This window comes from Andrographis paniculata, unplaced genomic scaffold (assembly GCF_009805555.1).
Source record: "Andrographis paniculata isolate CXL003 unplaced genomic scaffold, ASM980555v1 Contig89END, whole genome shotgun sequence".
Taxonomy (NCBI): Eukaryota; Viridiplantae; Streptophyta; class Magnoliopsida; order Lamiales; family Acanthaceae; genus Andrographis; species Andrographis paniculata.
In genome coordinates, this window is record NW_026137627.1 from 2,208,621 (window position 1) to 2,232,978 (window position 24,358).

General features: G+C 37.5%; 4 protein-coding genes across 12 annotated transcripts; 1 reads left to right on the forward strand and 3 right to left on the reverse strand.

The window, feature by feature from the left end:
• Positions 1–1,742: 1,742 nt before the first annotated feature.
• LOC127242997 (pentatricopeptide repeat-containing protein At1g02370, mitochondrial-like) lies at positions 1,743–4,026 on the forward strand. Its single transcript, XM_051262817.1, has 2 exons — positions 1,743–2,088; positions 2,586–4,026. Exons 1-2 carry the CDS (start codon positions 1,837–1,839, stop codon positions 3,849–3,851), a joined length of 1,518 nt encoding a protein of 505 aa, XP_051118774.1. The 5' UTR covers positions 1,743–1,836; the 3' UTR covers positions 3,852–4,026.
• Positions 4,027–4,194: 168 nt separating this feature from the next.
• On the reverse strand, positions 4,195–6,968 carry LOC127242998 (peptidyl-prolyl cis-trans isomerase CYP21-4-like). 9 transcript variants are annotated; one of them, XM_051262818.1, is made up of 9 exons: positions 6,788–6,966; positions 6,557–6,675; positions 6,320–6,487; positions 5,830–5,866; positions 5,546–5,596; positions 5,076–5,161; positions 4,814–4,951; positions 4,580–4,736; positions 4,195–4,478 (listed from the first exon to the last, which is right to left on the reverse strand). In XM_051262818.1, the coding sequence occupies exons 3-9, from the start codon at positions 6,469–6,471 to the stop codon at positions 4,392–4,394; spliced, it is 708 nt and encodes a 235-aa protein (XP_051118775.1). In that variant the 5' UTR covers positions 6,472–6,487; positions 6,557–6,675; positions 6,788–6,966; the 3' UTR covers positions 4,195–4,391. The 9 variants fall into 9 exon arrangements, with proteins under 9 accessions (XP_051118775.1, XP_051118777.1, XP_051118779.1 ...); XM_051262820.1 differs by having other exon boundaries at positions 6,773–6,966; XM_051262822.1 differs by having other exon boundaries at positions 6,809–6,963.
• A 307-nt stretch (positions 6,969–7,275) lies between these two features.
• Positions 7,276–10,895, reverse strand: LOC127242975 (uncharacterized). Its single transcript, XM_051262777.1, has 8 exons — positions 10,403–10,895; positions 10,274–10,341; positions 9,622–9,688; positions 9,367–9,521; positions 9,193–9,263; positions 8,608–8,676; positions 8,022–8,122; positions 7,276–7,868 (listed from the first exon to the last, which is right to left on the reverse strand). The coding sequence occupies exons 1-8, from the start codon at positions 10,790–10,792 to the stop codon at positions 7,545–7,547; spliced, it is 1,245 nt and encodes a 414-aa protein (XP_051118734.1). The 5' UTR covers positions 10,793–10,895; the 3' UTR covers positions 7,276–7,544.
• A 126-nt stretch (positions 10,896–11,021) lies between these two features.
• LOC127242974 (receptor-like protein kinase ANXUR1) lies at positions 11,022–13,831 on the reverse strand. The gene has a single exon (XM_051262776.1). The coding sequence runs from the start codon at positions 13,686–13,688 to the stop codon at positions 11,022–11,024; it is 2,667 nt and encodes an 888-aa protein (XP_051118733.1). The 5' UTR covers positions 13,689–13,831.
• Between the last annotated feature and the right edge of the window lie 10,527 nt (positions 13,832–24,358).

Here is a 24,358-nt window from a genome sequence, read left to right on the forward strand (position 1 = left end):
GATTTTTAGTTTTTTTTTTAGTCCGAAGAGTAGGTTTCTCACCAATGTGATAATCTTCGAAACTATTGCTAAGCAAGTAAAACCAGAAACAATTTATCATAAACAATACATACACACATATACGTACGAAACATAACAATTTAGGGAAAAGGGAAACTACAAATTATTTGAGAAAAAAACACAATGAAATCCGCAATACAATTCATCACAATAATATATTCATTGTAAAAAAAGATAAAATTGAAACCATAATGATAATGATATGATAGCAACCACAATAACTTATTTCTAGAAGTCCTTTTTATCTAAATTTTAAAAGAATTTTTTTCTTCTATCGAAAAAGACCTTACACATCCGAATAAATTTCGAGAGCAAAATTTTGATTGAAAATTGCAATTGGCTCGTATAGAGCTGTAAAACAAATAAACAGTTCGCAAGCTCAATTTGATTCGATTCGTTTAAGCTTGCTAAGAGCTCGTTCGTTAAGCTAAATGAGCCGAACACGAATATAAATTTTAGCTCATTATGTTCACGAACGAGCTTGAGTTCGATAGTACTTATTAGAAAAATTAAATTAATAATTTTATATTTAATAAATATATATATTTATAAATATTATGTTTTACTCTATTTTTTATTTAAATTTATTAATAAAAATTATAATTATAATTAACTAAATTTAATTTTTTTAAAAATTAAATAAATAAAATAAATTTTTTCTTAACAAGCCGAGTCGAGCTGAACACAAACAAAAAAAATGTTAAACGAGCCAAGTTCAAACAAAATTTCAGCTCGTATCTCTTAACAAACGAACACGAGCTGAACTCGAATCCTTAATAAACCGAGCTCAAACATGACAAGCTCGGCTCTCTTAGGTTCGTCTGCAACTTTACCTCGTACAATCAAGGCACAATCGCGGCTAAAATTGTCTTCTTCTTTCTACTGATATTCTCTCTCCGCCTAGCTCTCTCTTTATCTATTTTCCCCCGAATTTAGCCCCGTCCCCTTCTTCTCCTTTCACTACCACCATCTGTGTGCCTCTAAACATAACTAAGCCATGACTTTTATCATCAACCATCCTTTAATTTTAGTTGTCATTTTATTAGTTAATATATATATATATATAAAATAATTTAATTTTAAAAAATTAATTTTAATAAATGGGATCCAGTTAGGATTTTCATAGGCCTAAGTACAGCCCAGTTCATAGGCATGTCAGATCGGTCCAAAAATTTTCGAATATATTTTTAGAAGTCGAAACACATTTTTTCGTGCCGTACTCAATCACCCATACTTGGCGCACTCAACAAATTCCAACTTATTAGAAAAATATATATACATCACTGTTTCGAGACTACTTTTACTTAACATTGTTATTGTTCTTATTGTCTTATTTACTATACTATTCTAGGTCATTAAAAAATTTTTTTAAGTGAAATTAAAATTAATTACTGTAATTTATATATTTTTTTGCGAATATAATATTACGAGCAATAAATATATTAATAAAATTAATTATAAATAAAATATTTAATTAATTTAATTAAAATTAAAAAAAATAAATTATATAATTTAAAATATAATTAAAATACATAATTTATTTTTTAAAATAAAAAGACAAAAGTAATATAATTTTTTTTTTTCTTACAAAATATTTATCAAATATTTTTTTAATAGCAAACACAAACCATTTGTTTTAATAAACATTTTTTAAATTTAACTTATTTAATCGCAGTGTAGGAGGTTGCGGTCGCGGTCGCGGTGCGCTCAGGCAGTCCTACTCTCTCATCTCCCACAAAACCCTAAACACTAAGCCCCATTTCGTTCCTTCCGACGATGGCAGGTTATGCTCGCCGACACGCTACTTCGGCAGCATCCGCATCCATTCACAAGGTCCAAGCTGCGAGGGCAGCGTCCGCATCGGATGATCGCCTCTACCGGAGGTTGTCCGCATTGGGCCATGCCAAAGGGACGGTGGCCACCACCATAAATGAATACATAAGGGAGGGGAAAGCCGTTCGAAAGTTCGAGCTCGAAAACTGTATCAAGGAGCTCCGTAAATACAGAAGACACCAACAAGCTCTCGAGGTCCTCTCTCTCTCTCTCCCTCTCTCTATCTATCCATATATATATATCTCTCCAATTTTCATTGTGATTTTGTTTTTGTCCAGGCACATTAGTGTGCCCTGTACCATATCTTTGAATCCGCGAAAAATCAATGCAGTGGTCCTAGTGTACGCGTTGAACCGATATACTTGAATGTTGCTTGATTCTGTATCCGCAGCTATGAAACTCTGTATCTTAATTTTATTATCCTAGATTCACTAATTTTCAGGGTTAAACTGCGTAGCATATGAAACGGTAGCTTAGAATTGATTAATTTGGTACATTTACCTGAAGATTGACGATCATTTTGGACCATTTCTCTTTACTGCATACTTACACTTGATTGAGTAGCTAATTTCACCTGAACTTGACAAGTGATGGCAGTTCCTGCATAGAAGCTGATTACACTTAACCATCATATTGTCTTTTGACATCTGCTAAGGTTACTTTTGATATGAAATGGTCTTTTACATCTTCAGATAATGGAGTGGATGGAAGCTCGAAAGTTCAACTTCGGGCGCAAAGATCATGCAAAGCGCGTGGATCTAATTGGAAAAGTTATGGGAGCAGATGCTGCTGAAAGTTATGTGAGTGGCCTGTCGCCTTCTTCGAAGGTACATAGCACCTACGGAGCACTTCTGAATTGCTACTGTGAGGAGAAGATGGTGGATAAGGCGCTCGATCTCTTTGCCAAAATGGTTGAGGACAAGATGATACTATCTCCATTGCCATACACCAATCTCATGTCCATGTATATCAAATTAGGGCAACCGGAGAAGGTGGTTGCCTTAGCAGAGGAGATGAAAAAGCAGAATGTTAAGTTGAACATTTATACATACAACTTACTCTTAAATGCCTACGCGCATTTGAATGACATCGAGGGGGTGGAAAGAGTCTTTGAGGAGATGCAGCGAGACAATGCCAAGGGGTGCAATTGGACGGTATACAGTAACTTGGCTGTTGTGTACATGAAGGCTGGACATAAGGAAAAGGCTGAGTTGGCTTTGAAAAATCTTGAGAAGGTAATGCCTAAGCAGGATCGCGAGGCATTCCATTTCCTGATAAGCTTGTATGCCGGCCTTTCGGATCTTGATAACGTCCGTCGGATATGGGAGTTGTTGAAGTCGAGATTCACGCTAGTGACAAACAGGAGCTATTTTATGATGATTCAGGCGCTGAACAACCTAAACGACACAGATGGGGTGAAGAAATGCTTTGAGGAATGGGAGTCGGTTTGTCAGAGTTACGACATCAGATTGGCGAAATCAGCCATTCGTGCTTTCCTGGCACGGGACATGGTTGAAGAAGCTGAGTCAATTCTCGAAAGCGCATCCAAGAGATCAAAAGGGCCTTGCTTCATATTATGGGAGCCGTTTGTGAATTACTTTCTGGAACACAATCAAATAAAGCGAGCTCTGCAGATGGTGGAAACTGCTGCGTCGAAAGTTGCTGGTGGGGAAGAGTGGCGGCCCAGACCGAGTACTGTGGAGAAATTCGTGAATTATTTGAAGACACAGAAAGATGATGTCGGGAGCGCGGAGGAATTCTACAAATTAATGAAGAGCGTCAAGTGTGTGGATAGCAGTGTGTACGAGGCGGTACTTGAGAGTTATGCGGGGGCTGGAATGACGGCGCCTGGTATGCGCGCACGCATGGAGGCTGATGGAATTGAAATCAGCGGCGAGCTTGAGCATTTGCTCTCGAGTGTGTGCCCTACGGCTTCGGCTTCGGCTTCGTCTTCTTAATGGTATTTTTATCGTTTACTATAACTACTCTACTCTACTCTGCTGTAGTATAGTAGTAGTAGTAAGTCAATCGACTCTTTCGTTTGTTTTCACTTCCTTGTTTCTTGGATCTTTTCCTATAAATTTGATTATATTGGCACTCAACTTGATCGAATGTTTCATTTTTGAATCTTTATGGAATCAAGTTCAAAGGTTTTTTCTTTTATTATAACGTGGGAATTTACCGTCGCTTTCCACTCAGATGCGCTCTGGTAAATTTCTGGTCGAATTTAATAGCGCTTGCAAACTAGGCCCGACAAGGCAAGTTCCAGTAGGCGATGAACATGTGTGACAAGAAACGACGGAGTTTGAGGCCATGACCTCAAGTTCAAAGTTTTCTGTTTTCTTCCATACATTAAGGAATAATGATTAGTAAATCATACAGTAGAGTACAGTACATGACAATGGCCCTAGTAAGAACAAAATGGTGATGTGTATTGTATGTGTGTGTGTAAGTGGGAGATGATTCTTTGTGTAACTAACAAACTCACTCTTAACTGTTCAAGGCTTGTGTGTCAAGGTTACTTGTGTGATCTTGATTGGTGTTTTTGGTCGATAATGCTGGTCAGTGTCCACCTCTTCAATTTCCTGTATTATAATGATAATAATAATAGATTATTTACCAGAAGAACCAGATAGAACAATAACACACTTAATTTGAAACACACCACCACAGAATATCTACCTACCTGAACAACATCCTCTCCCTTGACAACACGCCCGAATACATTAATTTTCTCATTTAGATCTGGGATTGGTGCTGTTGTGATCACAATATCAAAACCCTTCCCATCATCATTTTGTGTCTTCTTCGAAGTGCCCACCATGAAAGCTTCGTGTTTCAGGCTTAACATAAACAAACAATTCATATCATAAGCACACTCATTAGGATTAACTTGCTTGAAGAGCTGAGAGAGTTTTACCTTGCATCAAGTTGATTGTATTGCTTTCCTCTTGAAGTCCAATCTTCCGCATTTCCGATTCTGGTTGCATCACCTCCTTGAATGACAAAATTCTTTATTACACGGCTAAAGGGCATCCCCTCGAATCGTCCCTTTTTGCTGCACAGATGCAACACACCATGCTAATTGTGGGATTTATGTCATGGGGGGCAACATATTGCCAGAAAGTTCTCATACAATAGAAAAGGTCATGACATGATAAGGTAAGGAAATTGTCGGGTACCATGATTTAATGAATTCATTAACATCTTCTGGGGAACTTTCTTTGAAAAGCTCTACAGTAATTGAACCTTTTGATGTCTTTATAACCTGATATAGGAGTACACATTCATCAAAAAATTACTGAGATGAGCAGGCAAACCACACATGACCGGAGCTGACCGTAAAAACGAAACCAAGGGACCTAACCAGGTTTTGGAAATACAAACCACATGATTCATAACTATCAATTCTTTTTTATTTAACATAATAAATACCCTTTCATCAGTACACAAAATCAAAATATGTTGCAAATTAGGAAAACCTCATGGTATTTGTTAGTAAAGCAGCATTTCACACCAAGTTCTTTACAGCAACTTAAAAAAGATCTCGCTACATCTCATCGAAATAGTGTATTTAATAAACATATCAGGTGCAAAATCTAAACAATTGGAGATTTGATCTATCAAGTAATTAGCACTTGGGAGAGCTTACAGCATATTTGGGGATCTCACTTTTCCTAGAATCACCAATCGAAGTAGTATGCTGCAAACAAAGGAACAAGGACCAGTTTAGACGAGATGAACCTAATGAAGTAAAGAGACAATTTGGTGCCCACCATGTTAAGGAAAGATAAACACAAAACCTAAGACTATGCAGCCAATGATTGTTGTCCAACACGGAACTTTCACTTGAAGCCATGAGAATGCATGAAAGCAAGAGCTGAAGTGAAATATTAAAAAATTCAATTAGGATATAACAGTAGAGAATAGATTCACCTCTACGCTGGATAACTCTTCCGACGGATTACTCGACCTGGATGAAGACATAACAAGATTGAAAGTAATTATCAACTTAAGGATAATATTAATGCAATGTTTAGCCAACTAGACTAAAGCAAACTTTTTTTTTTTTAGACTAAATCGAACTTTGAAACTATAAGATTAACACAAAATCCAGTAGCTTATTCCAAATGTTACTCCATGTAGAATCAATGGCCACTTTTTTTCAGCCCAAGAGCTGCACATCTTCTACCATATCAATCAATAGCAATATTTGCAATAGCTAAGTAATAGTGCAAATAAGGAAATGAAGACAAGTAAAATTATAATGCAGCAAGGTCTAAAAATACCTAAATCCATAAGATCACATCTGAATACCAATATCAACCTATTTTGATGTATATATTCGTAGCAGGAAATTAAAAACCCAAATTACAAGAAGGAAATGAAGGATGATAATGAAGGAGTGAAAGACAGACAGACAGACCTACTGGTCCAGTGTTTGTAGGATGTGAAGAGGAAAAACCCTAAGACGATAACAACGAGGCTGTAAATTGCAATGGTAACAGCGCTGATTCGACTTGGTGCTTTCTTCTTTTTACTCTGTTGTAAGAGTGCTTGAGGTTTGATCCTCGCCATTTTTGCAGCCTCGAATCTGGAGATATGAAAGGAAAATCAGGCAACAATAACGGCAATTCTAATGCACACGAGAGTCTGAGACAACCTAAATTTACACACGAGGTAGAGTCAGAATCTGTCCAATCCAATACGTATCGAATGAGCATGTGGAAAGCCTAAGCCGTAATTTATTATAGAAAAGCAAGGAAATTGCACAGATTGAAGCTGTTGTTTATCAGAAAGAAAAAGGAAAATGATCAAAATTCATGAGGAGGAGGTTGAATTTGGAGGAAGGCATACATACATACATACATATACATACATCAAAGAGTGTTACCTCCTCAGGTTTGCTTCTCACCTCACCTCGGCCTCTTTTGCTAATCGAATTCTAAACTAATCTCTACTTGGGTTGCAGTTGCAGTTGCAGGCGAAACTTGAAACGAAACGAGACGACGACGTTCTTTAGACGAAGATTGAAGAATGGAGTGGTTGGTATCTATTAAGTTGATCAATCACTTTATACATACATATGCCTGTATATATATATATATTGGTATCTATTAAGTTGATCAATCACTTTATACATACATATGCCTGTATATATATATATATATAGATATATCAGTCTCATTAATTGTTCACTAAGCATGAAGTAATGAATTACTAAATAATACTCGCTCCGTCTTCTTAGCCCCAAATTAGAAATATATATATACATTGTAAGTGGACGGAGAAGAAGTCGAGAGAAGTATTATTTCCTAAGCATAATTACCTTTTAGTCATTCTGCTTTACATTAATTAAAAAAATGTCTTAGACACAAAAAGTAAATAGAACTTACCAAAATCAATATGAAAGAATGACAATACATATAGGGAATAAAACAACCAATTCAACTCAACTCAAGAAAACAAAACTAAACTCAATTCAAGCCAAGGAAGGAAGAAAGAAGCAGCAGAAATGTGCTGTAACTGCCACTGCTAAATAAGAGAGTAGGAGTAGGAGTAGGAATGAATAATGGAGTGGTATGACATGAATCTCATATATATATATATATATATCAGTCTATTCTACTCTACTCTACTTTAGCCTATTCCTAAAGAGTATCGTTGACGTTGTCTATGGGTCTGAAGTTCGCTATCCTGTTCATTCTGGAAAGCCGGTGGCCGATCAGAATGGACATGCAAAAGGCCACCACTGAAAACACCAGCGAAAATGCTGTCGCGGCATCCCAAGGGCTTTTCTCCACCTCTTTCTTGTTGTTGTTGTTGGCTGATGATGTCAACGGCTTCATGAAATCAACAACAATCCAATCACAGCTGATTGAATAGTGCCCAGATCCATGCCATGGTTTTCCTTCCATAGGATACCAGAATGCTGCTGATACCTTGCTGGTTTTTCCAATTGTGAACTGAGCATCCTGCATGCATATCATTTACAATCAATGTCGCTACTTACTGTTTGCACTTCAAATCATCACCACCATCGTATCGTATCTTGTCATAAGAAACCGGGGAATCTTCATTGAAGCTACCTCTTACCCAACATTATTGTTTATCTCTATCAAAGTTACCTGCTGGAGACGATCCATTGTTCTTAGTGGCCTTGAAAATTCAAAGTTGTATGTTCCCTTTTGACCTTCTGATGCATATGGACTGTCCTCCTTTATGAAGCCTGTTTGATAGAACTCACACTTCTTATAAGAGAATAAAGCAAAAACTTACAAAAATAGATACCAGCCTCAATAGTGCAGGAAATCCAAAAAGAAAGCTTTATATACCTGCATACCATCCAGGAGGAACAAAGATATAAAGAAAGAAAATAATAAGGTATCATATTTTCAGATGTAGCCATAAGTCCATAACCAAAGCCGCCTTATCACTAAACAAATGAAGTGAAGTGATTGGATTTTAGTTTCAATGATCACCGTGAAAGTAAGATGAAGAAGATTCAGGCATTTTTATCAACATGGATCTACAACATAATTCATTGTTACCCACACACACATGCATGTATATTCCTGAAAACCTGAATGCAAATAATTGTCCAAATAGATGTTTGAGTGCCATCCCAAGGAGCAGCACTACACAGTTTTGATAAAGAAGAAGATGTACAGAACAAATTGAAAAGGGTCTTTTTTCATTACAAAGGAAGATTACCTGAGCGGTCGACCAAGCTACTATGCCACCATGATCCTCGCCAATCATTTTGTGCACTGGTGTCATTCCCTAATTTAAAGGGAACCAAACAGCATGAAATCAATAATAAGTTTCGAATACATCTGAGAGAAGTAAATTAATTTTGCTCACGTTTTGGTAAAACCATCATGGATGTGGCAGTGAGGAAAAACAGCTAACAAAGAATAAAAAAGGTAACTGAATTTTTCAGTAAATGTAGATAAAAATTGATTGTGAAGGATATTAGTTATCTTTCAATGGCAAGATATACAGCAAAAAACCCTTATCCTTAAAGCAGAGTAGAATAACAAACAAAGAAATCCTAATCAAACAAAAAATTATAATCAGTAAAAGGGATATAGAAAGAAGCACTATTTGCAAAGCCGATGTTTCATTGTAGAACAAAAAAGAATAAAATAGCTACCCACATGGCCAAATCCGAGCTGAGGAGCATCAACAAAGGTAACATACCTTACACTTGGCAACTAGCAATTTGATAGTATGATGCAGCTTAATATATACAAAGACTGTACGCTCTGAAATCTACAAAGAATAACTTTAATGTACCTGATGGGCTGAGGCCATCAAGGAATCTACAGTGTGGGTTCCAAGAATAGGCATCTATCAAATGACCAAACCTGTTAGTTGCAGTGTAGACAGAAGAGTCAAGCCATGACACAAGTTTCAGAGAGCAAGATGAAAAAACATACTACAAAGAAACGCACCATGGAACTACATTACCTATCACCTCCATATCCTTCTCGGCTGTCTACAGGATTTTTACCATAAAGTCGTCCAGGGATAGCATTTCCTATAGAAAAGTGCATAATGTCCACTTCATGCCCTTGGCAAGTCTTGTTTGTGCATGAGCCTGGCTGTTCTTCACAACCACCCATCTTTACAGTACACAGATTGATCAGTATATATCAAAGATCGAAAAAACATAAAATTATTCAACAGGGAAAACAAGATGACTGTTGAAAGGACGCTACTCACTCTATGATAGGTTGCATTTTCACCAATTTGAAACATCAAAGCAACGGACGGGCATTTTGTGTTATCTCTGTATGGAAAAGAGCACGTTGAAAACTTAAAAATAACTTTCATAAATAGAGGCCAGTGAAGAGTTCCCCAAGGGCAACAATTGGGGAAGATGGCACAAATGAAACAATGCAAAACAGCAAGTAAGAAGAATTGCACAACCCAAAGATGAGAATGAGATCAAATTGTTGCTAGCCATTTAGTGTTCAACACCTGTGTGATAATAGAAATAACAATTTAATATGTTCAAGTCAAGACATTTCATCCCACATTACATCATGGCAATTGGCATCACAGATTTTTCAAGTGAATTCGACATCAAACAACACTGGACTGGATGTATCTATATCATCACAAATTATAACCTTGAAAAAACTTCAACGTAATTCTCTCAAATTGAACCCTACAGATTGATTCTGATTTAAACACAGGGAATCAAATAATACTACACAGAGAGCGAGTATGTATCCTTTCGAGTTTCGATCGAATCCACAATTTAAACTACTATAAAAATTCCTAAATCTTTATTTATTTATCTCTAGAAACATCAATAAAGGAATACGAGTTGTTCAAGTCACATAAGATCCTAAAATAGAAGAAATAGTACCCCTGAGTATATGCATAGTTTCCATTAACCTGTAACATGAAGTACGCATCGTTTCCGTCGTGCAAAACCTAAACAAGGACGAAGAATTAACAAAGCTATTAATCAGAAATTACAAAGAAATGGAAGTACCTTAAGAGTCATTTTCCCAGCATTGTATTCTTTATCAGGATCCGGGTCTACGGCGAGCAAAAGGGAAAATTCCGATTCTTTGACGTCCTTCCAATCATCTACTTTCCCATCGACGGTAATGATGCCAGGTCTGAATTCAGCCTGAACTAGGATCCCGGAGCTGGAATCGCAGTGCCAGTCCTCCGCCTCCTGGTGAGAGAGCACTTGCCAGATCCAATCTTGTGCCAGTAGCACGATAGCGATGAGGAGACGAAGCCGAAACCGAAGCATCACCCGCCTGTCCGTCCGTCCGTCCGTCCGTCGGGGGAAGAAAATTCGAAAGATCGGCGTATGTATGTACGGGTATGTAACGCATAAATGGCGCCCCCTATAAATTGGGGATTTGTTCATTTGGCAGTTCCTTTGTTTATCGTATATTATATTATATTCTCTACACTACACCGACCCCACTACTGTTGTGTTGTTAATCTATCTTTTCCATTTTCATTTAGGAGGTGTGTATGGGAATATAAAATGCACTGTTCTTCAAGAATCAAGCCTAATAGTATATCTATCTAATCCGTCTGTCATTTTACAGTTCTATCCTAAAAACAGGGTAAAGTATATGCTCGACTCGAGTTTAACGGCCCTTGTGATTCACAAACATGGAGAAGGTCTCATCTGTACTTGTTTTGCTGTCGTTTATGTCATTGATGTCGTAATCGTCTTCCCCAAGGCTTAATGTGTTCCGATGCATTGCAATAAGGCTGTTGTGATCTGTTATTACTTCCTCAGCTTCCTTAGAAGCAGACGCCGCCGGCAAGTTGGTTTGCAGCTGAAGCGCAGACTCGAGGCTCCAGAGCACGTCGCCCATGGTGGGGCGGCCGGCGCCGTGGTCGGCCAGACATTTCTCCGCAACCTCGGCGAATTTATTCAGGCTCTCGGGAGTGATTTTCCCTTTGAGGTGAGGATCAATTATGTCGTGGAGCGTGTCGTTCCTCGCGCAGCGCAGAGCCCAGTCTGCGAGGCTGACCTGTTCTTTGGGGAGATTAGGGTTCAGAGCAGGTCTGGCACAGAGCACCTCGAAGAGCACCACTCCGAAGGAGTACACGTCGGATTTCTCCGTCAATTGCTGCCGCCGGAAGTATTCGGGGTCGAGGTAGCCGAAGCTGCCCTTCACCACCGTGCTTACATGTCCTTTGCTCATGTTGGGGCCTGTTTTGGAGAGCCCGAAATCGGAGACCTTAGCTACCCATTTGTCGTCCAGAAGAATGTTCGTCGTCTTCACGTCTCTGTGGATGATCGTGTACTTTGCACCTGTGTGCAGATAGTGAAGCCCTCGAGCTGCTCCGATGCAGATTTCAAGCCTCTGCTCCCATGGAAGGCTGCTGCTGCTGCTTGTCTTGCTCCCCTTATTACTGTTGTTGTACAGATGCTCCCTTAAAGTCCCTCTCCCCATGTGGTCGTACACCAGTATCATCTCGCCGTGGTCTTCGCAGAATCCGATCAGAGACACCAAATGCCGGTGCCGGAGCTGCGACAGCATCTCTATTTCAGTCTGGAATTCATGGACGCCTTGCTCCGACGATGGGTTCGATCTCTTGACCGCCACTTTGGTGTCCCCGTCGATGACCCCTTTGTACACCTTCCCGAAACCGCCGACGCCGATCACATTCGACTCGTCGAAATTCTTGGTGGCGCTTCTGATTTCCGGCAGGCTGAAGTACCGGCAATTGGAGGCGGCGTCCGTCGAAATCGACACACCTCCTCCTTGGCTTTTGCCGAATGTGGTGGAAGATTTATTGGTGCTGCTGCTCGATGTCCATGAAATTGGCAGCCAACTATTCCCTGCGTCCTGTCCACCAACAGATTTCTTCTTCCTGTAAGCAGCGACGATTAAGACGGCCGCTATGCCGACTGCGGCGGCTCCGCCGGCGACACTGGTGATGGCCACTTTGGAAGAGTTTGATGCGTCAGGATCCTGCGCAAATGCCTTGGGCGCCATGTGAGCTTCCTGGTACTTCTTCATCATATCGGATATGGTGGGATTAGGTCCGGCGAGGCTCGACGACGCTGCATCACTGATCCTGTAAATCTCGAGGCCGTTGAGCAGGACGTCCATGAATTCGGCCTTGGTGGCGGCGATGGGATGAAGAGCCACCCAGATATGAGTGTCGGCACTTCTGTTGCTAACACGAACTACATAATCCCTGTAAATCGGAGTTGCAATGGAGCTCGTCCAGGCAAACACGTCCACTTCCGCTGCTGCAGTTTTGTTGTTGATGTAGACGTCGAAGACTCTCTGGTTAGGCCTCGTCATCTCGGAATCGCACCAATGGAACCTGACCAGGTACATGAAATTAGGGTCCACTTGAAATAGCCATGTCAGGTTCGCATTCATGTTCACATCCTTAAAGGCTCCCATGGATCTGTAACTCCTGTAAACGTCCAATGGCGCCATGTACGGCGGCAAGTCCTTGTACGCGACAGTGGCGTTAGCCTGCAAAGCAACTCCCTGTCCGGCGCCGTAGATGTAGAGGCTGTCGTCGTACCAGCTTCTCATCAGGCCGCCGGAATCTTTCGTCGGAGGGATGTACATCCCGCCGACATTCACCCTGAACATCGTCTCCAGGCTGCTGGAGGCAATCGGGAAGGTGGAAGCCGATTGGGAATCGATGTCAGATGCGGCAGTGCCGGCCAACATAGGATCCTTATCGAAGACCGGGGGTGCAGAAAGGAGCTCGATGCCATTGACAAACGCGAAAGAGGAAGGGTAATCGTCGGAGGGCTTGAAGGTGAGCTTGAAATTGGGGTCAGGGGATGGAGCAAGGAAATACTCCTTGATGAAATAGGCCTGAGAGAGGGCTTCGGCGGAGAGGGCGGCGCTGAAATTGCTGAGCAGAGTGAGGCCTCCGGCGAGGACGGAGAAGTAAGAATTGGAGATGTTGAAATGTGGAGGGTACCAAGAAGGGTAGAAATGGAGACGAAGGAGGATACGGGAGGGAGGAGGATTTTGATTTTGTTGAGGAAGGGGGAATTGATAGGTTGCTTGGGATTGGAAGATCCGGGCAGTCATGTAGGGCACGGTGGAGGATAAGGAAGGGTCTTGGGAATCTGCCCGGGCAATGGCATTGTTGCTGCCGGAGACGAGGTAGGGGTCGTCGGGCAGCCAGGCACGGCCGTCGGCGTCGTTGCCGCCGTCTGGGTTGCCGCAGCTTAAGAGCAATGGGGGGCCGCCGGCGACGGCGGGGAGGAAGAAGATGAGGAGCAGGTAAGAAACGACAAGAGAAGGTAGGGACAAAGACATGACAGATTTCGCTTACTCATGTCCGTCCTCTCCTATTTTCTTTTCTTTTCTTTTGTTTGTGTGTGGTGGTAAGGTACGATCGTATTTGGTTTTTTGTAGTATCATAATATTTGTAAATGAATTGAGGTTAGGGCTGGGGGGGTGGGTGGTTACTCCTCAATTCCTTCCAATCAATTCTATTCTATGCAAGGGAATGAGGAGGTAGGAGGGTGGGTGGAACTAGTAGGTTGTCTTGTATCGATAATTTTATGGGTCTGAGTCTTCTTTTTTTTATTTTTTTTGGTGTAATTTTGGCCCGTTGCATGAGGTTTTTGTCTGTCTTTTTTGTTTTCGGTTTTTGGAGATGTGTCGACGTTGAGGAGGTGCATCATATTCGGCACTTGAATTGGCAGGGAAAGGAGGGAGAGGCAATGAGTTTGTTGGACACTGTGTTATTTATATTAACATTTTAATTGATAATATAAAATTAATATATTATTTTAATTTTTTAAATAATTAAAATAATATTTATATAGAGACGTTACTAATAAATCCAATGTCTCTCTCCCATTAATCTCATTCTCACTATTATTACAAGGTATAATTAGACTAAAAAGTTCCATCCAATCTATAATTACTAGCTTGTTTAGATACAAACTTTATTCAAAAATATATTTTTCGATTAAATATATATTAGAAAATAAATAAAGCCATAAAATAATTTTCAAAGTAATTATGAAAATTATCGATATCTATATATGCTTAAATTTATAGAAGACATTTTATATAAGAACAATTGCAATGGTTTGTCATTCAAAAAGCCTCAAAATACATTCAAATACATATGTTAGTCGGATCAACAAATATTGTTTCTTAAATATTGAGGTAATCCTCTTACATAATTCATGATTGTCTCTCGAGTTGTCGACTATTTTATCTTTATCACTTCATTAACACTATCAAAATAAAACAATACGAGAGGATAAACAAAGCTACCATAATTTTCTATAGATGTAAAAGACCTAAACAATTCATACAATCCGATTGCTAAATGAAATAAGAATTGTTATTGTATACCTCCATAAAAATTTTAATAAAAATAGCTCGCGCATTCGAAATAGTCTTCTAAAGAAAAATTAAGAAAAGTGAGGCATCTAAGATAAGTAGTCCGTACACAACTCTTCATGTCTTCATTCTCTATCCCTTTATATGTAGTCTCTTTGTGTGTCCAAATTATTAGCTTTTGCACTTGCAATAAATGTGGACACGCTACATATGATGCATGTACATATCAATATATTTTACAATCAAGTAGTTTGTATTGACACGCAAAAATAAATTATACAATAACACAATAGATTAAGGATTTAATGTACTCTTTTCGTCGTTTTCATTTATTTTTTTACATCATTGTACTTAACATTAAGAATATACTTACATTTATATAATATTTTTTATAAATATTATTATATTTGTATTATACACACTAATAAAGATATTTTTACTTTTTTTTTTCTCTTGTTGATTCGTATTACATGTGAATATAATATTAATATTCAAAATTCAACATACGACAAATAAATAAATATTTTACTTAACGGACTAAGAAAGTAGGGTAAATTATATAACACATCCTTGTGTTTTACTAAAAATGTACAAAATAAATATCCTATATCAATGGAAAATTTGCATAAAACACCGTCCTTGTTCAAAACTGATGTTTAATTCAAAATAAAGACCTAAATTACGTAAGTTTTATATAAATAAAAAAAGTAAAATATCTTAAATAATTATTTTGAATAAAATAAAAAAAATAAATAATTGATCAATCATTTATTTTTATAATTTTTATAAAAATTAGAAAATAATTTATCTTAAAAAACTATAAAATGAAAGATTAAAAAATTATTTATTTATTTATTTAATGCAAAAAAATTATTTAAGATATTTTAAGCTTTTTATTTGTATAAAATTTGCGTAATTTAGGTATTTATTTAGAACTAAATATCAGTTTTGGACAAGAAGGATGTTTCGTGCAAACTTTACATTAACATAAGGGGTTTCACGCAATAAATAAAATACATGGTGCTTTGTGCATTTTTACAAAAATACAAAGGGTTGTTATATAATTTACTCAAGAAAATGTGGAAATACAAAATGAAAGAGACACGTCAGTATCGAACTTCAAAAAATAATTTTGGTCATTGTTGTGGAAAGTTACTATTAAAAGAAAATCAAGACCCACAATTACACATTGGTACAACATTATATATTCTCTCTCCGTCCACAAACTAACGTCCTACTTTTTTATTTGGAATGTCCAATAATTATTGTCTTCTTTCTATTTTTATACACAAAATTTACTCTTTTACCTTTTCTTTATTTACTCTTTCATTTTCTATACACAAGATTAAAGACAAATTTGTCATTTTATAGCAAAAATCTTAATTGCCTAAAAATGCGTGTAAATATCAAATAAGACATTAGAAAATGGATGGAGAGAGTAATATTTATTGGTTATATAAAGGTACATGGGGTAAAGTAAGGCACCAAACACGAGAAATATTATTTCATCATTCAAAGCTCATGTCTTCTTTTGTAATAAGTTCAATTCCATAAAAGAAACGAAGCAAAATCCAATAGCACAACAATTTTTTACAATATTTTCTTCAAGCTAATGATTTCAGTTAATCAAAACAAATAACCATTTTATCTTTCAACTTTCACATAATATAACAACAATAATTAAACAAGCTTTTGGAATGAACTTCTTTTATACAAACTAGATCGGTAGACAACCACCATAGGAAGAATTTCCTTACATTAAATCATATACCTCAAAATAATGATTTCCTTACCTATATTGCTAAATCAATGGTTGAAACAAGCAAACACATCATATTAATTCATAGTGCAACAATAAAGTGACAATCATCTTTGCATATTTATTTGGTACACAGGCAAGCATACCTAGCATATTTTTTCTATCAACCAGCTCAATAAAATTAAAACCACCTTAGCCAACACCCAAGAATTGTCGAATTCAAGATGTTCACGATTTAACTAACCCTATATTTTTATTTAATCATTTCGTCAAGAAAAGAAATGATCTTAGCAACATCAATCAAGGAAAATAGATAGAAATTGTTTAGTACGGTAATGTCCAGCTGAAAAACAAGTTACATGCGAGATACATATGCAATCTTCGACAATATAAACCGTCATAACAAAATACTAGTTGCAATGAAAGTAGAAATACTCAATCTAACAATAAACATTAGTATAGAAATAACCAAATTAGCCAACACAAGGTGTCGTAGCATTGAGATATTTTCCTTGTCTCTTTTCTCCGTGTTGCATGAACATTTACATCGAAATGCATCACTGACAAAGGGATGTTGTGGTGTAGCACTTGAATAACTAAAGTAGAAGGATCTCTCTTTCTTCATTTCATATTCTTGGTATACTTGGTCGTTGCGATCATCTTCACAACACAACAATTTATTACAAGGGTTACATCCATAATATCACCTACCCGAAGTATTTTTGCTCCTTTGAAATTTTTAGTACACCATTTCTGCCAGATGAACATCTTCGTCTCATGTACAAGAATGATATTTATGTAAAAAAAGTAAAAGTAATTAAGAAACTATATTAAAAAAATATGATAAAGTTTATCCCATTAATGCTTATTACACCGATATCATCTAAATACAGGAACAAAATTACTTGACCATACTCATTCCCATACATTGGCTTGTAATTTATCCTTCAATCCAAAAAATTTTTTGGAATAAAATATCAATCGAATTCTCTTACATTTTAACAGATTCGACGAAAAAAAAATTAAACCTTAAGATACAATAAAGATCAAACTTACAAATTGTTTTACTTTGAAGAATATAGAATTATCGAAATTTAGTTTAGCTAGCCAGATTGCCTACCAATCCATACAAAAGATTTAATATCATATCCTATAATTCCATGCAGAAGATAATTCTAACTATCAAAATCTGCATAAAAGAGATTTTCCATTTTCGAACCCTCTTTCTTTCTCACTATTAATCAAATCAGACGCAATTATTGGAAAAAAATTGAAAACTGTCCAATTTATTTGACCATTTGGAAGCTAATTTTAACACTCACACAAATTGCAACAAAAAAGCCCTACTTCACAAACAGGTCCAGAAATGAAAACTATCGCTCGATTTGAACCAAAATCGATAAAAATTTACAAAAAAGGTTAGCGAATAAGACACCGGAGGGAACCTTCGGTGGATACTAGAGAAGTCTCTAGTGAGAAATAAATTTCATTTGCTAGACAATAGAGAGAACAAAAAAAATTAAATCTTGAAAGAGTGAAGAGAAAAATAGAAATCTCTCGTCGACTTGGCCCCGATGTTGTCAAGTTATGGAAAGAGAAGAGAAGCAGAGAATTAAGAAGATTGAAGACGATGGTGATAAATTGGGTTAGGTTATAATGGACCTATTTCTTTTTGCTGTTGTATTTTATTTAGTTGATTTAGGTTTATTTTTCTTGGGCCAGCCCATTAGGTTGTCAGAGTTTGTTACATTAGGTTGTCAGAGTTTGTTAGAGGTAGATTCTTTGTATATATCGTCTTCTTCCTTGGCTAATCAACAGTAAGATACACAGTAGTTGTATTTTCATTTTCTTCATGGTATCAGAGCACCCAGGGCATTGGGATTACTGCTCTGCGATTAAAGGATCATTATTTCTCTTTATCTGATTGGGAGTTCTCAACCTTGAATCATGTCAATTGATTCTTCCACCTCTGATGCACAGAGCTTGAATGCAGCGGCTCAAGTGGTAACATCTATGGCACACTTGGAGTTGCATCCATCTGATCAACCTGGTATGAGCTTGATTACTACCCAGCTCAATGATACTAACTACTTACTGTGGAGTAGGGGGATAATGCGTGCCCTGATTGCAAAAGGAAAAGAAGGTTTCATCACAGGTGAAATCTCTAGGCCAAATGATGGAGCCTCAGCCATTGTTTGGAGAAAGACTGACAACATGTACTACAATGAATCCTCAACTCTATTGCATCTCACTTGACTGATGCCTTTGGGTATGTGAGCACCAGTCATGAACTGTGGGAACTACTGAAAGAGAGATACGGCCAGTGTAACGGCCCCCTAATCTATCGTCTTCGAAGGGAAATCTCTGGGGCTTATCTCAAGGTGGACTGAGCTTGGCTACCTACTTCACAAAATTGAAGAAACTAAATGATGAACTAAGGTGCTTGGCTCCCATGCCTGAGACAAAAAATGAGATGGATGAATACATCAACAAACAAGACATCATTGATTACTTGATGGGGTTAAATGACTTTTATGATGCTGTAAGGAGTCAGATTCTGATGATGGATCCCCTCCCATCTCTCAACAAAGTGTATGGAATACTATCAAGTGTAGAAAAGCAACAAGAAATACATGGTATGCTTCATGAAACACATCCCACTATATTGATGAGCTCTCACAAGCATGCTGTTAAAGTTACAGATAAGAGAAAGATTGACAAAAGAAGCATAATCTGTGAGCATTGCAAGAAGACATGTCACAACAAGGATACATGTTTCAAGCTAAATGGAACACCTGACTGGTATAAGGCCATACAAGAAAGGAGAAAGAGTGAAATGAAGGGAGCTTACACTGTCACAGAGCAACAGGCTGCAATGCAAGTTGCTGATGACAGTGGTTCTTCTGTCTCCAATCCATTGCTATCCACTGATTCCCTAGCTGAGTTAATCCAAAGAGAAATTAAAAAAGCCTTTATGAAGGCCAAAATTCCATTTGATCATTTGAACATGTTTGAGGTGGAGCATGCTGGTAAGGAGTTTGTGAATCTTTATACAGACTTTGATGATAAATGCTTATGGATTCTTGACTCAGGTGCTACATGTCATGTGAGCAATAACTTATCTTTTTTTAAACACTTAAAACTCTTGAAGAAGCCATCTAAGATTCACTTACCTAATGGAACAACTCATCTTGCAACACACACAGGGAGTATAGAGCTAAATCAGCCAATTACTCTTTATGATGTTTATCATATCCCTGACTTCAAATACTGTTTGATCTCAATTCATAAGATGTGCCTGGACTCTGATCTATGTGTGAACTTTGTGGCTAATTCTCGCTCTATTCAGGACCGGACAAGTAGATGTGAGATTGGAAAGGGGAGACTAAAAGGTATCTCTATTACTTGTGGTTAAATCCCTCACTGGAAGTTATGGCTGCTGATGAAGAAGTTTCCTGGCACTTCAAGTTAGGTCATCCATCCGATAAAGTGTTACAACACTTATCCAAACCTGTTTCTCCTAATGCGCCTTGTGATGCTTGTCATTATACAAAGCAAAAAAAAACTCTCATTCAATAAAAGTACTTCTTATGCAGACTCTTGTTTTGAGTTGATTTATGTTGACATATGGGGTCCTTATAGTCAGGCATCTTTGAATGGTAGTAGATACTTCTTAACAATTGTGGATGACCATAGCAGAAGCACTTGGACTTATTTGATGAAACTGAAATCACAGGCTCCAATCATACTTTCAGTCTTCATTAAACTTGTTCAGACTCAATACAAAACCAAGGTCAAAACTATAAGGACGGATAATGGAGCAGAGGTTTTGAGCCATAACTTCCAGAATTTGATGCAGGAAAATGGAATTCTACATCAGAGGTCTTGTCCTTATAGGCCACAACAAAATGGAAGAGTTGAGAGAAAACATCAACACATCTTGACAATAATGAGGTCTCTGCTATTTCACTCAGGACTTTATGCTATATTTTGGGGAGAAGCTCTTATTGTAGCAACTTACATTATAAATTTGCTTCCTACTCCTGTCATTAACTGGAAATCTCCTTATGAGGTTCTCCACGGATTCACTGCTAACTTGGAACATTTAAGAGTGTTTTGATGCTTATGTTATGCATCAAACAATGATCCTTCAAAGACAAACCTTGACAAAAGAGTTGTTAAGGGCATCTTTGTAGGATATGAACTGGGCACAAAGGGATATAAGGTGTTTGATCTTGATTCAAACAAAATACTAATTACAAGGGATGTTGTCTTCTATGAGCATATATTTCCAGGTTTCACACATCAATCATCATCGCACTCTTATGCACAACAGACTGATGTGCTTTCTAGCCCAGTGAAGTTATTTGAAGATGATCAAGTAAGAAGAATGAGTTTTTCAAGTCCTGTAAATTCTACTGCTAATCCAACTATTGAGAAAGTGAGGTATGAGGTCATCTCAGAGTCTGCTGCTCCCTCTGAACCCTCACTCTCATCCGAAGATGTTGATTGTGAATCCTCACTCTCATCCAAAGATGTCACTTATGGATCTGCTACAACAGCGACTGAAGACAGTGTACCTGCTACCCTTGAGATGGAAGGGAGACAACCAAGAATCACAAGAAAGCCATGTTGGATGAAAGATTATGTGTGCGCTCATGACACACTTGAAAATGCAAAAGAAGAGCCTTTCACTTACTTAGAGGCAGCTAAGAAACAAGAATGGATTGAATCTATGGATGAAGAAATAAAGACATTAGAGGCTAATGGGACTTGGGAATTAACCTACCTTCCTGAAGGTATGAAAGCAATAGGGAGCAAATGGGTATTCAGAATTAAAAGGAATAAGGATGGCTCTATAAATAGATACAAAGCAAGATTGGTGGCAAAAGGTTACTTGCATGTGCATGGAATTGATTATGATGATTGCTTTGCACCAGTGACTAAAAGCGTCACTGTAAGGCTTGTGCTTGCCATAGCTGTCTCAAAAGGATGGATTGTTCAACAAGTGGATGTCAACAATGCATTTCTTCATGGTACATTGGACGAAGAATTGTATCTTAAACCTCCACTCGGCTACCACACCAAACCAGGGCAGGTCTGCAAGCTGAGGAAATCTCTCTATGGGCTCAAACAGGCTCCTCGTGTATGCTATACAACACTTACTGAGAAAGTACTTCAGTTTGGATTTGAGCAGTCCACTCATGATCATTGTTTATTCGTTAAGCATGTTGGGACTGACCTACTGATTTTAATAACATATGTGGATGACATACTGTTGACAGGCTCATCTCCTAATCTCATTCAAAAAGCAAAAATGTTTTTACATGAGGCCTTTACAATTAAGGACTTGGGAGAGGCAAACTTCTTTCTTGGCATAGAATTCAAACATCGAAAGAATGGTTTAGCCTTATCTCAGAGACAATATATATTTGACGTATTGGAGGACATGAAAATGCTAGATGCAAAATCAGTGTCCACTCCTCTGCCAGCTGGATTGAAGCTATCATTCGAAGATGGTGATGAACTCAAAGAGCCTTCTCAGTACAGAAGGCTTATAGGAAGACTACTTTATTTGAATTTTTCCAAACCTGATGTTGCATTTGCAATACAACAGCTGAGCCAATTCATGGACAGACCTACATCATCACACTGGAAAGCTGCTGTCCACCTACTTCGATATCTTAGAGGAACAATGAATCATGGTCTTGTGTTTGATGCAGATTCCTCACTTCAGCTAGAAGCTTATTGTGATCCAGATTGGGGAACTTGCCCGGACTCTCGAAAGTCTATAACTGGGTACTGCATATTTATTGGATCCAGTCTCATCTCTTGGAAAGCAAAAAAGCAGCCTACTGTAAGTATATCCTTAACTGAAGCTAAGTATAGAAGCATGTGTACCAGAACATGTGAACTCCTTTGGATCTCGTACATCCTCAGTGCCTTAAAGGTGACTGTTTCATTGCCAATTCCTCTTCATTGTGACAACCAATCAGCTCTTCACATTGCAAAAAATCCTGTATTTCATGAGAGAACCAAGCATATTGAAATAGCATGCCACTTGGTTCGATGTCATTTTCTTAGAGGCTTCATTACATTGGTGCATGTACGAAGCAAACTCCAAATTGCTGATATCTTTACAAATGCTCTACATAGACCATTATTCAAAAACCTTCGTACCAAGCTGTGAATGGACACACTCGGTTCGAGGGGAGAGTGTCAAGTTATGGAAAGATAAGAGAAGCAGAGAATTAAGAAGATTGAAGACGATGGTGATAAATTGTGTTAGGTTATAATGGGCCTATTTCTTTTTGCTGTTGTATTTTATTTAGTTGATTTAGGTTTATTTTTCTTGGGTCAGCCCATTAGGTTGTCAGAGTTTGTTAGAGGTAGATTCTTTGTATATATCGTCTTCTTCCTTGGCTAATCAACAATAAGATACACAATAGTTGTATTTTCATTTTCTTCACGAGGGAACATCGAAGGATGGTCGAAAATAATGCCTTCAGTAATTGGCTGTTGTGGAGTGGATTTTTCGATAGACAAAAAAATAGCTTCTAAATAAACAATTTGAGTCTCCAAAAACAAACTACTACAATTGTTTTAACACTGTTCTTCTTGATGCCACACCCTATAGCCTTTGGCTCCAAACATAGGAGCTCCTCCGTAAGCCTATTGCATGATCTCATTACATATAGGCATCTTAATTGTTGTACTTAATGTTGGAAAATTATTATATCGCAAAAAATATCAACTAATTATCAAAAAATAAAATTCGATACAAAATTATTTATCGGAATAAATTCAATAATCAATAATAATTTATTGAAATAAATTCGATAATCTCAATGATTTTATCGAAATAAATTTGATATCAGTAATAATTTATCGAAATAAATTCGATAATCTCAATAATTTTATCGAAATAAATTCGATAATCAATTTATCAAAATAAATTTGATAGTCACAGTAATTTTATCGAAATAAATTCGATAATCAATTTATCAAAATAAATTTGATAGTCACAATAATTTTATCGAAATAAATTCGATAATCAATATCAAAATAAATTTGATAGTCACAATAATTTTATCGAAATAAATTCGATAATCATCACAATAACTTGTTGAAATAAATTCGATAATCACGTCGAGTCGAGGTAGAACCACTTTCTATAAAAACGAATACGCCCCGGCAGTGCCTCCGGTTTGTGGTGTCACGTTTCCAAAGATAAAACGACGTTCGTCTCCGAATTAGGTGGCACCCCAATATTTCGGAGCTCCGGCGAACTAAAATAAGGGGACTTAAGCTATGTTGGGAAGCTAGGCAAGTATAGATTCCGGAGCTTGCGGGAAAACTCATCGGAAATTATGTGGGGTGGAGAGGATTAGAGAAGAAGAACTCCTCTTGGTGTGGTGTAGAATGAAGTGGTGGAGAGAGCCTTTTATAGGCACTCCACCCTTTGGAGTTTAATTGCCGAATCGAAACCATTGGCTTTTAATGGCTTGTAACCGTCGGCCATAATTTTGGTAACGTCCGACAGTAAACTTCATACTTAATTTCGGTCATAAACATCAATTTAATTTTGGTCATAAACACCTAATTTAAATTCCGGTCATAAATATATTATTTGAATTTTAAATTTCAAATAATTATTTATCATATATGCATGTAATTATCTGGTCTGGACAGGTGGCACGCGTGCCCGTGGCTTACCGGCATTTATATGTCTAACCACAATATTAATAACCACCATACAACTCATATGCATTTTAATTCACCGAATAATCTGTTTCGAAAATTATGAACCATCGATTAAATAATTAACCGATTTTCCAAACACTTAACCATGACACGCCTCGATATA